The sequence below is a fragment of the Nelumbo lutea genome, chromosome 2, assembly GCF_056320005.1.
Source record: "Nelumbo lutea isolate HS-2025 chromosome 2, American lotus-T2T, whole genome shotgun sequence".
Classification (NCBI taxonomy): Eukaryota; Viridiplantae; Streptophyta; class Magnoliopsida; order Proteales; family Nelumbonaceae; genus Nelumbo; species Nelumbo lutea.
The window spans coordinates 11,046,614-11,060,307 of NC_142685.1; the positions used below are offsets into that span (position 1 = coordinate 11,046,614).

General features: G+C 35.2%; 1 protein-coding gene across 3 annotated transcripts; it reads left to right on the forward strand.

Moving 5' to 3' along the window:
- Positions 1–9,535: 9,535 nt before the first annotated feature.
- LOC148868537 (uncharacterized) lies at positions 9,536–12,466 on the forward strand. 3 transcript variants are annotated; one of them, XR_016107814.1, is made up of 6 exons: positions 9,544–10,041; positions 10,161–10,237; positions 10,341–10,377; positions 10,542–10,653; positions 10,756–11,456; positions 12,163–12,466. XR_016107814.1 is itself a non-coding variant. In XM_088972429.1 (5 exons), exons 1-5 carry the CDS (start codon positions 9,774–9,776, stop codon positions 11,372–11,374), a joined length of 1,113 nt encoding a protein of 370 aa, XP_088828555.1. In that variant the 5' UTR covers positions 9,536–9,773; the 3' UTR covers positions 11,375–11,484. The 3 variants fall into 3 exon arrangements, 1 of the variants encoding a protein (XP_088828555.1); XR_016107815.1 differs by having other exon boundaries at positions 9,636–10,041; positions 12,159–12,229; XM_088972429.1 differs by lacking the exon at positions 12,163–12,466 and having other exon boundaries at positions 9,536–10,041; positions 10,756–11,484.
- The last annotated feature ends 1,228 nt before the right edge of the window (positions 12,467–13,694 follow it).

A 13,694-nucleotide genomic window follows, 5' to 3' on the forward strand; every position in this document is an offset into this window, starting at 1 on the left:
TATTCTTCTAGCAAGCAAGAGTTTTGATTAACTGGTAATTAAGGAACATAGATTTGCTTTAGCTTAGGCATCCGAACAGTGATATATATATATACAATAGCAAGATCGATCTCCCAGCATGTATTAGTTTTTCAGGGTTCATCGTCCAGAAGCGGGCATATATCGCCTTATTGAATAAACAAAGCTTCAGTAGTCGCGTATGACCTATATATGGAGATACCCCCGTAGGATCGATGCTTCATTTTAGTGTTGGTTAAAATCATTACAACATAACAGGGATTTTAAAAAGTATATATATACACAGTACTAAGCTCTGTTTGATCTTCAATGCTACATTCTCGTAGTCATGCACTGTGTAGCATTGCACAACATGAATCTGAATCCCCCGTTACTAAACTCGCCAGAAGCCAATCTATTATATATGTAGATGCCTTGTATTAATTCCAATAAGGCAACTAATGGAGTATACAAGCATGCATGCACGGCTAAAACATGGGCTACTTAATTTGTTTCCTGTAACTGAAGGAGAAAGAGATAGAATTAATTTTGCGAAATAAAAAGGGTCATGAGTGGTTTATATAGTTACCTATATTTGACAAACACACAAGGAAATTGCTTAATTTCCAAACAAGGGCTTATGCTATAATTTGCTGTTAGTCGTGATTTATTTTAAGTACAAATTAACAGAGTCTAATTGCCAAACCTTGTTAATGGTGGTAGAGGAAGGATACGGTACGTATATAGATTGCGAATTATAGAGGATGCTAATTCTGTGAGCATTTTTATCTTCTAAACAAAACTCTCCCGAACATCTACTGTACTGGTAATAGATGAAATTAAGTGTGTAAGTCATAAAAATTAAATCCAAATACTTATTTAATATTTGTTTGCATAGATATATATAAAGCCGGGAATTAATATTACTAGGTAAGGCACTCTTCAGAATTCAGACTGGTTATTTTGTTAAACGTCATTCACATCTATCTTCTTGGCCAGAGCATCACATGATAAGTTAAAAATTGGGTTTTGATGCGGGGACTGTCTGTCATAACTCACAAGCAGGGGGCAACTCTTTCGGGCTGGGAAAGTGTTTTTCTCTGAGCGCTTTAATTTCTATATGCTAGCGGATAACACGTGCATTGCAGTTGGAGAGAGAGAGAGAGAGAGAGGCTTGAGCATGTCATGTTCAAAGTCTATTTCAAAGCAAACCCCAAGCCTTACATTACATACATTTGGATTGGGTAGGATTCGGAGTTAGAATTTGGAAATGCATTAATTGCTATATACATTTGGATTGGGTAGGATTCGGAGTTAGAATTTGGAAATGCATTAATTGCTATATACATCAGATCAGAGTTTTTTTTTTCTTCTTCATTAGATAATTAAGGGGTGCATGCATGCAGTGGATTCTGAAGCAATACCTCACTAATTAGCTTGGGAATGATTTAAAAAATGTAAAGAGTTCATTCCCATTTACGAAGCTCGATTATTAAAAGACAACCTTCCCAATTCATAATTCATATACATCAAGACTGTAGCTAGCAGGAAAATATGGAAACAAGTTTTTGTTTATGTCCCAGCTAGTCTGCAAATTTCACATGACTTGCAACCCAGGAATTTTCAGATCCCTCAAATTAAAAGATCTCGTTTGGACTTTGGACTTTGGAGGCCTAAAATCTGTTTGGCCGTGTCTGGATTAAAGAAGTAGCGGAAAGTCGATAAATTAAAAATGCGGCTAATTAAAAAAGAAAAAAATCTATTGCTCTCCCCATAGGCTCCTTTTACGGAGTGGAGAATAGCCAAGAGGAACCAACGTACCCTTTATTTATTGACAGCATCCCCATCCAAATACTGCTTTGCTTTTACTGGACAGTTATAGTATTCTTCATTCAACATTGGCAACATATCTCCCAAATCCATTTTCATTTCCGTCTAATCCAAACACTGCGAATGATTAGTAAAAGGGAAGAAAGCATAACGAACATTTCGGAAAAGCAGCCTCTGAACCAAATTAAAGCAACGACTTGTAGACATCCACAAAAGCTCATTGAATCAATTTTCACGTTTCACAACATATATTTATCACAAGGCTTTAACAATGTAAAAAATGTCAGATGTGCTGTATCATTTTATACTGATTCACGTTTTTTGCTTTATGATGCACTTATCATGCACCATGGGTTTTGCTTATTATTAAAAATACAAATTTATTTTCACAGCTCGTTACAAATTCGAGTGGATCAACATCATGTAAGTAGACCTGCTCATCCGCTGGGCCACACCGGGTTTGGGTCGGGATTTACTTTTGGGTAAAATACAAAAACCTCCCCTAAATTTTCTCACAATTTTATAAATCTCCCGAACAGAATCCTCTCTTATAGTTTTGAAAAATATACCTCCGTCATTAGTTTTTCTGGCCAAAAACCCTAACATAATACATTAATTTTCTTAAAATACCACATTTACCCTTAAAGTGGTAATTGAAGCAAACCAATCTCCTAACCCTGTTTTTTCCACTTCTCTGTGTCAATTGAGCTAATCAATCGTAACTCATTTTTTTATCATTTTGCTCTATTTTATTTGTTTTTCATATTTTCTTAATTTTCCATCTCTTTTATTCTTCTTCCATTCTATTTCTTTCATATTTTTTTCTTTTCATTTTCATTTTTTTTTCAGGTGATAGACAAATAGGAACCACAGTCTAGAGACTTCATGGAGATGCCTGTTAAATGGTTCTAAGCAATTCCTTTTACTATTTAAGTAATTTAACAGTCATTTTTCAGAACTATTTAATCTACCCAAAAGGCTTCAACCGTATTGAACTCATCTTTATAATGCGCTCATATGATGCACGTGACAATAATCCAAGTGTTCAAAGAAATTCCTAACATGACCTCAAATCATAAAACAGAAAAAAAAAAAAAAAATCAAAGTTCTATTAAGTATTAAGCGCCAACCTATTTCTCTCAATGTTACCTGGATTATTTTATTAAATTTAACATGAACAAAGTCAAAGACATTGCCTTCTCTCAATCTTGTTGAACTTGATGTAGAAGTATACATCTCATAAAGAGGAGGATGATACTTGGTAGTATTTAAGGGTATTTTAGTAAATTCTTCTTCTAAGTTAACAGGAACTTTAATGGAAGGGAGGTATTTATAGCTTTTTTTCAAAACTATAGGGGAGGATTCTATTAAAATCAAAACATAGGGGAGGTTTATAAGATTGTCAAAAAACTCAGGGGAGGTTTTTATATTTTACCCTTTACTTTTTTATAAACAGAAAATTACTAGGCCCGAGCCCAATCCCAAGCCCAACCCAACCATCGGGCCTAGATCTTCAGTCAGAACCCAGCCTTATATAAGGCCCAAAGCCCTATTTTGATAGGCATTTTATAACATATTAATTATATATTATTAATAATATATTATATATTATACAATATTTTATACATTTGAAATATGTAATACTTTTTTGCTATTAATTTTATTATTATATTATATATTATGTATTATTAACATATATATTATAAGAATAAAATTGATATTTTCAAAAAAAAACTAATGCATTAGACCAATATTTTCTGGATGGGACAATAATGAAAGGGAGGTAATTGCAGGATTTTTCAAAACTATAGGAGAGATTTTTGTTAAAATGAAAAGATTTTTATGATTGTCAGAAACGTCAAGAGAAATTTTTATATTTTATTCTTAAAAATTGGAAAAATACAGACAAACACAATGTAGATTTCTGATTTTCTGTAGAACTATATAAAAAAAAAATCCCACTCTATACACCAATGCCCCCCCCCCCCCCAAATAAATTGGCATCAATACAGATCCCGTCACCCCAAATAGCTAGGCGAGTAGAAAGTTTGAATCTAGTTAGCTGATGATTAGTTATTACTTTGTCGACGTAACAAGGCCTTCGGACACCTTGCATTTTTCTACTTTTCTTTCACACTTCGTAGCACAAATTCGACGTCAATTGAAAAGGGCTCCGTCGCTCGAAGCTCAATTTCTTGAATACGAACTCAATAGCATTTTTTGTGTGTGAATGTGTGTGTCGAACTCAATAGTTTCCTTAACAACCTAAATGGTATGGTTCTTTTTCACGCTACATCTGAAAGGGCCTAAAAAAAAAAATTGAATGTAACCAAATCAATCCAATCAAATATTTAGGGCGGTTCATGATTTGGGTCTAAATTAAAACATGTATCCTGATTTGGGTTGGGCGACGTGTGGATAGTTTACTGGTATAGTGAGTTCCCTAAGGTTATATTTAGTTTGAAGGAAAAAGTAGAGAAAAGAAGAAAAAGGCAAAAAAACCTTTACAAATTTTGTATAGGTTTTCATACCTTTCCTAATTGACCACGCAAGACTCTTCAACGTGTGGATAGTTTATTGGTTCATTGGGTTTAGTTTAGTTAGTCTTTATCCTCCACTCAACAGGCTAAACCCAATAAACCAAGCCCGTTCTTGAAGCTGATCATGGATGAAAGTTTCGGCCTGAGTTCAGCACTTTAGCTTATAAGTTCCATATTACTTTGACAAAGAATAACGGTAATCCAACTGCGGCTAATAAAACTGTAGAATTAAAGATGACATTCTTTTATAGAAGCATAAATCAAGCTACAGATTGATTGACGCGTGAAGTTTTTATCTCATAGATGGGAAATTCTTCCTCTCAATCCCCTTCTCTTGCTTAGTGATCTAGCTCAATTTTGTTTGTGTAATGTTTGGGGCTGAACTGCCCCTGGTCTTATATAGCTCTTCCTGATTTTTAACCAAAAAAAAAATGAAAACTGTAAAATTAACTATCAAGATTGTTTTTTCATATGTCAATATAAGATGGTGTAATTACCAAACCACCCTAGAATGTGAAAAGTCACCAATACCCTTGGCATGGGCACATTGGTGAGAGTGGATTTTCTAATTTGTATGGTTCCTCTTTTGACAAATAAAATGCTCCCTCATTAGCCCATATATAGTACATATCCTGTTCGGGTAGGGTTTTGTCCTACTACCATAAAACAAGTTGTTGTTTTAAAACTAATTATTAATCTGGTTTTAGGTGTCGTACTCCAAATTAAATAAATATGTCTAAAGACCCTTGTAATACAAGTTCCTATTCTCTAATTCTTTTACTAGTGGAATAATTGACCAATTTTGTATATTATAAACAAGCTAGACAGATGCCCTAAAGTTTAGAATATCCCAAAATTACTCAAAGGAGATGGGGACGTATTGGGAGTTGCTAAGAGGTCTCCATATAATACACAAATGAATCAATTTAATATTAACCAATTTGACATCAATACCAAAATACGGAATCTCCATTGCATGCAGATGGCCGCTTTGTCAAACCAAGGAAGAAACACTCAAAACATTTTCAGTGATTCATGGCCGGATATATACAAGAATATCTGCCTTGAAACATTAGTCTTAGATCTGGCTTCCTTTGTTCCTTTCGTGTGCATTCATGTAAATCTTAAGGCTAATAAATCTTACTTCATTACCCTTAGAAAAAAAAAATGTCTTAAATAATTTATTAGTTATTTGTCTTGAAACATTTGAGAAAATTTCGGGTGATTATTTGCCCTTCTATTTGGGTTGTCTTCCTCAATTAAGGGTGTAACTCGGGTTGGTTCAAGTTAATATTTTACATTATTTTGGGCTCGGGCTTCAGATCGGGTCCATTTAAATTCTGACAAAATCTCAATTCTAACTTGCTCAAGGTGCACCCTTATTCTTATTCGTTTTAATTGTTTTATTAAACCGGTCTAACCCATTCTGATCTGGTCCGACTTGATATATAAGACCACATCAAAGTTTATAATAAAATAGTATTAATAATGAGAATATATATGCTAGAGAATTTGAGATGTGTAAGCTATCGATGAATATCCATTCTGGGCTGGGTCCACATTCTAAGCAGGGACGGGTGAGATGTAACAGATGTGGGGGCGCATAGAAATCTAAATTCTGGTAGAAGGAGACAGTTAATATCTTTGACGTTAATATAAAATGGTATATGTTGATTCCCTTCTAAGCGTGCATACGTTTTGATGTGAATGACTACTCAACAAGAAGTTGATACTTAATTTAAATTCTGTACTACTATTCCATCACCACCCAACTCATTTGTTTTTAACTTTTAGCTAGGGAAATGGCCATCTGATCTTCCCACCGGTTTCTCAACCTTTACTTTCTATGTTAATGGTTTTTTAAGCTAGTAGGTCCTTCTCTGCATGCCATGGTCAAGATTTGATGTGTGTTTCATTCGATTTCAAAGATGAAATGTCTCTAATACTTATATGTTATCATTCATGGAAAGATATTCTCAATGCACAACGATAATATGCTCTAAGGTTAGTGTGATTCCAGATTCGGTCCGGTTGCACAGAAACCGATCCCACTGCCCAGTTCAGTCCGGTTTTTTCAAAGCATAATGATCCATATTTTTATTATTATTATTATTATTATTATTATTATTATTATTATTATTATTATTATTATTATTGCAATTACTTTCTTTTATCAACTTAAAAAAAATTAGAAATGCGTTCACCGATGACCTACTTGATGTAGCAGTTGTGATTCTATGAAACTTCGTCATTAGAAGAAGGGGAGTCAAAATGACAAAGCATGACATGGCATGCATGCATGCATGCATCATGCACATGGATGGGCATAAGGTCATCAAATTAATGCATACAAAAAGACAGACATGCTTATTATTCTCAAACGATGGTAGATCCGTATTAATAGGTTCACGTACTCTCATGCAACGAATAAGTAACAAGAAAGAAAATTAAGAAGGAAAAAAAAAAAAAAAAAGTAGAGAAGTACTGTTGTGGGTTGACTTTACAGGTTGGGGGGTTGGGTTGGAAGTGAATCTTGATCTTGTCACACAACCTGGGCTTTTATATTCTTCACAGGCAAGACCAGCCCACCAATATAAAAAAAAGCCCAACTTTATCAACTGGTAGAATTTATTATTATTACTACACTTGGCATTATTATTTTCTTGTTTATTAGTTTTAATCAGAAAACCAGACACAAATTCTCTGCAACTGGTGTTAAATTAGGTGCGTTAAGTCTGGATATAATAAAAAGGTCTCCATTTAATAGACCATTAAATGTGGGTAGGTTCGAAGGTATTAGATTTAGCTGTTCATGTTCTTTTAATTTACTGGGTTTGAGAATAAACAAGAGATGGATCTAAAATATAAAGCTTTCCTTTTCTTGTGGACTGCTACTGGCCTCTTTACTCGGGAAATCCGTGAAAGAAAAGAGTGAAACGCTGTGAAAGTTAGAAAATCTTTGGGGGAGAGTCTTTAATTAATGGGTTGTTATGGCTCACGAATGCATTATAGTCCATACGCGTGGAAGGAATGTTGTCCGTCCTCTGGGGATACCTCTTCATTGGGTCATCAAAAGATCCGTTCAACTGGATGATAATGACCATGGATGAAGATTTTCTTGAGTCTTTGAGTCTTGACCATCCTAATTTTGGTAAATCTAATCAGATGTAAAGGGCAGCCTTGCAATTTCAGCATACTATATATTATTTGATAATTAATGGCTGAAGGGACTGAAGTAGTGATCTGATTTGTCTTTTAGTGAATAAGCCACTAAGAATGAATTGGCTTGGGTGGCCGAGCCTGACCAGCGACCACCAGTGGGATATTGTCAGTTGGATCAAGAGAGGTGGATGCTTTAAATATTTATTTATTTTTATGATTTGAGCAGGCCAACCATGATCAGCATTTGCTATTTGCTATTGGTGATATGTGTTATATATATATATATATATATATATATATGATCCGTAGAGAAGTGGGCCCATTGATTCCTATGATCATCATTCATCCAGTAATTTAATTGACTTTTAAGATGGAAACCATGGCATCCATAGAGCTGAGGGGGGGCGTGGCCAGCTTCTTGTTTGTTGTCTTAAACCCTTATCTCTTTAAAGAGATAAAATGTCAGTATTCATAGGGATTAGACTATTATATACTAAATGTCTGATCAATGTCGGGTTATGAGACCAGTAAGCATGGCTAGAAAAATAGGTGGGCCTTGTTGGACGCCTGAGGCTGAGTCTATTGATGCCCATAACTGCCAAATTTGATTGACAGATTGTTGACATTAACAAATGAGAAAGTGTACGTTAGTATTCACTCTTCACTCTCACCTCTTTGATACCTCAAGCCTAAGCAAGCAAGTGGGGGAGTGATTGTGGATCCCATTAATCAATTTACACCATTATTTAATTTTAAACAGATCTTTATCATCATTCATCGCCTAGGCAATAGGGGTGCCCAATTCAAAAATGGGATGTGCCCCAATCACTGTCTTAAGCAAGACAGCAGAGCTTATATATAGTTAAGAGTATTAAGAAACCAAGTTATACTTCCTGTCATGTACTTGTGGACACTATTACTAGTCATCTCCTCCAACTCCAATCAATACTGATTAAAGTATTTTCTTTTCTTTTTTTCAACTTAGACGTGTTTGTATTGAAAATACCAAGAAAAAAGAATAAAGAATAATTGGTGGATTCCTTTCAAGCCTTCAATAATTTTATACCTCGGATTCTCTTAATAATTTTTTTTTTTAACTTTGAATTTTCGTTTTGATAATTTTGGATCTAAGATACTCTCTCTATAGAGTATAGACTACTAAAGCTCTTTAGTTTCCAACTTTGCAACCCTGAGCCTTGGGTTGATTTCAGAGAGAGAGGCTGCTGATGAGTCATAAATGTTGGGTGGGTGTCTGTGATTTTGTGAGAGTAAGAACTCTACCATTAATAATGATTCACTGGAAACTTGGAAAGTCCAACCTTTTCAGGCATAATTCCAAGTAGTTAGGTTAAAGACTGAGAAAATTGACAGTTTGGCATCTACTTAATATAATGACCAGTGGCCCATCAAACAGTTTATCAGAACCCTTCATTGAAACGACACTTTATTGCTGATGTGGGATCCCTTAGCTTAAAAAGCATATGAAAACGGTTGATCTTATGCATGGGGGTCCACCATTTGAACTCTTAGAAGCCGGGATTAATTACGATTATAACTTGACATACATTAAACACAAAAACATCTGAGAGGACGTCCACGGCCCACCATTGATCATGTGGAGATGGAGCTTGGGAATAGTTACTGACTTCTGAGGATCGAGAAGGGACAAATCCGTGATTTTCCCTGGAAAAGGCAGTAGCACTTCTCTGAGTTTTGGGTCTCAGCAGGCATCAATGCGCCAGCAACGTGATCAATCACTCATTCACTTGCCAGCCAACACATGTTCTCTCTCTCTCTCCACTGCATTTCAACTTTCTCTCCTTCCACGAATCAATCTTTAGTTACACACCCCCAAGCAGTACGTACATCCATTAATCATGCATACAAACACATGTATACAACTAACTATACATAAAAAATATACATATATAATCAAATATTTACTAGAGAGAGAAAGGGAGGGTACTTTTTCGTCTCAAAATCTCAACTTTCAGGGCTAGGGTTTTAATTTCCAAGTCATCATTCAACAATAGCTGGTGGTTCTGAGGCAGCAGGTCCTTTTATGTCCAATTCTCAAGGATTAAGGTTTCAATTCCCATATTCAATGGCTGGTTTTTCTGGGCTATGCCCGTGCTATTCTGTTGGTATCTACTTTTATATGTTAGAAGAAAGAGAATAGCTGGAGAGATCGATCTGGGGACGACTAAATAGGACGATTCCTAGCAAAGAAAAAGAAAGAGAGAGATGAAGGAAACTAGTAATAGCAGTGAAGGTTCCAAGACTAATCTTTCTGACAAGCATGAGGACGAGGAGGAAGACGAAGAGGTAGACTGCGATGACAAGCCTAAAAACGGAGGGAGCTCCAGCAACAGTACAGTTGAGGAGAATGAGAAGAAGGCCGGAACTGGGTCCGTCCGACAGTATGTCCGTTCCAAGATGCCAAGACTCCGCTGGACGCCTGATCTCCATCTTTGCTTTGTTCACGCTGTTGAAAGACTTGGTGGACAAGATCGTAAGTGGCCAGCCACCCTCTTAAGTCTTAACTTCGATCTCCTCCAACGATTAATTACTAAATATACATAAGAATTTCCCCATCCGATATCTCTAATTAATAGCTTTTATTTGGTGCAGGAGCCACGCCTAAGCTAGTACTTAATCTGATGAACATCAAAGGCCTTACCATCGCTCATGTCAAGAGTCATCTACAAGTAATTTTATGATCAAATTTCATAAAACACAAATATATATACTCATTTATTGCCTTAAAATTCATCAATTAAATAACCTTAATTTCCTTTTCTCCTTCGTCAGATGTACAGGAGCAAGAAGATAGATGACGCCGGTCAAGGTAAGAATTTTATACATGTCCAAATCGGTATTCTGGAAAATCTCGAAATTGTAATTTTCGGTTTGGTTCCTGAATTGCATCTTTACGGTGTTCTACAGCCTTGCTGACTATGGAGAGTAATAAATGTTGTTTTTTTTCTTTCTTTATTTGGATTAATTGGACAGTGATAACCGATCAGCAAAGGCATTATGTGGAAGCTGCAGATCGCCACATATACAACCTAAGCCAACTACCCATGCTGCAAGGGTTTAATCAAAGACCTGCATCCAGTTTCAGGTATGGAATTTGACATCCTGAACACCCTTTTAGTACTGTTGTGTTAGTAATATGTAATAAGCTTGACCCCATAATAAATATGTCCATCTTATATTTATCCAGATATGAAGAGGCTTCATGGAATAACCATGGCAATTGGACGAGTAATCCTTATATAGGAGAAGCTACAAATCGACCATCTGGGTTTTACAGTTCAGTGGCCACGAGGAACTTCAGCCTCAACAGCAGCAAGGCACCAAATCGTGATGATTTTCAAATGGGTAGTTCTCCTTTTGGACATTCCATCAAGATGACCCATGAAGCTCGGGGGGAATTCTCATTGTTTAGGCAACATGAATCATGGCAAACTCCAATATTCAGACCAAGTCCAATTACTAAGCCCAACCCCACGACACAGTTCCGAGGAAGCGGGTTGGAGCAAGCGGTTCGTTTGAACAATAGCATTACCCCAGAGACAAACTGGAGGATAGCTGTTGAAGAGAAAAACCCAGGAAAGAGGAAGGCTTCAGATTGTGACCTTGACTTGAATCTCTCTCTAAAGATAGCTTCAAGGCATGATGAGTGCCCCAGAAGTTCAGAAGATGTTGGAGTTGGTAGTAGTTTATCTCTTTCTTTGTTCTCATCACCATCTTCATCCTCAAGGCTTAGCAGGTTGAAAGAAGGAGATGATAGTAGGAATAAGCATGCAAGAACGGCAAGTACTCTGGATCTGACTATATGAATGCTGTGTATTCTTAGTGAGATGTGAAGTACTTGTCAACGAGAATATATTATATAGAGATCACTGGCCTGGACCATACAAGGTAATAGATACCAATATTGTTCCTTTTTTTTTCGTGTAATTTGTTCATCGTTTTTGTATGCATGCATTATCTAGATTTATCAAAATATAAATGGTGAAAATCTAGCAACAGCCGAAGCTCTAAAAGAGTCCTGATGGAACTTAACTATCTTTGTTAGTTTAGCTTTAGTTATATTATTTATTACTACATGCATATTGAAGCAGATTGCTAGTTAATAATTAATGTCTAGCTATTTCTAAGAACTAGTTACAGTGTTAAATACTTGGGTTGTCTGAGAAATATATATATATATATATATATAAAGAAGAGAAAACGCTTGCATAATTAATTAAGACATCATTTACTTCATTCTAGTGTTTTCTTTGCATACCTATTATAAATTGAATCTAAATGACAATTTATGTTTATCATCAACAAACTTGGTGGATTATTGACAAACATTTAAGTAGCAGAAGATATAATTAAAGTGGACAAGAAAGATAGATATGATTAGGCCTGCAGTGACTAGGATTTCATGTCTCAACTCCAAGAAACCTCCTATATATCAACTATAAAAGTTTTAAGAAGAACAATACTTATAATTCATATAAAAGGATTAATTAATACCGAGTACTTATGTTAATTTATCCTTCTTGATTTTATTACCAAGCTTAATTATAGTTGGAATTAATGCTTCTTGATTATTTGGTTCTTTTTTCTAAGCCAGAAAGGCATATTCATACATTAATGCCAATGCTCGGATTACACACCAAGCAAATACAATCGGTAGAAAAGTGAAACAAAGAGGACATGAAACACAGGCCAAGCTGCTGAAACAAAAGAAGACCACAGGAAGAGAGACTCATGAAAGTTTTGGACCTTCTGTTTTGGACTTTAAGCTAGTTTACTACTGATACTTTTGATCATTTTTAATTAATTAGGTTGGTGCAATTAGCAGAACTATTGGAATGGAATCATCATGAGTTATGAGTTATGAGACAACCTTTACATGAAGTCACGAGTTGAAGGAATAGAGCTACACATTTAAAGTCTTAAACAGTTTATTAATTAGAAAACAGTTCATCAGCACGATCTGTTTTTTAGTTAATAAGAACTGTGTCATATAAGAATGGAAACTGAGTTTGGGATGGAGCATCCACTCTCGGAATCATCTAAAAATATACCTAATTTAGAAGTATTTTAAAAATAGAATTATAAAAATTTGAGATAATTTAGAAGTATTATAAAAATGGAATTATGGGATAATAAGATTTTAGGAAATTAAGGAAAAATTAGAGATATTTTAAGAATTAATATTAAACATAAAAATATTTTATTACTTTATCATGGGATTCAAGAAATTATATGCAAACCCTGTCCCGCCCTATCCCCGGTTTGGGAAAAAAATGTTTTCCCCATTCCCCACCCCAATTCAACGCGGGGCAGGGTGGAACCCTGGATTTATAGTGAAATTTGCCATCCCTAATGTCAAATAAGTTCTAGCGCACAACGTCTCGAATCATAGGAAAAACTTATTAATATTGCAGGTTAATTTGCAAGAGAAAATTTTCATCTTGTATGTTTGGTACCATTCATCAGCAATGTGCTGGCACGGCATGAGTTGTCATCTTAAATTTGCTTTATTCAAAAACCGTAGCCAAACGGCATTAAATATCTTTAATGTGGTTTAAAATTCTTGAGTAAACATAACCACTCTCTCATTAAGGCCGATCTAATTCTCGTAAATTTTGAAATCTCAGAAAAAATATAAGTAAAAATAAATATATATTTGAAAGAGAAAAGCTCAATTATAAACAGTAGTGTCCTACCCATTCTATGCTCCCGGCGAAATACCAACTTATCACGGCTACTGGAGTTCGCATCAGCTGTTGCAGGACATGCTGGAGACGGCCCAAACCCGATGGAACTGGGACACCACGCTGCCCGTTTGTTTTAAATCCAGATCACTTTGTGGTTATCTTTGTTTTATTGGGCTTGGTTAAATGCTGCGTTTGGTAGGAATGTAAAAGAATCGAAATAAAATTGTTTTCTCTTTCAGTTTTATAGGCATCTGATAAGAATAAATTTTTATATTGAAAAGGATATTAAATTTTTACATCAATAAAATCAATGTAATATTTGTAAAATTTTATGATTGATGAGGTTTTACATCAATTATAATGTAAAACTCCACTCTATCCAAACACCAATAAATCTAAACCAGAGTGGAGTTTACATTGATTTTCATTTGCACTCTTC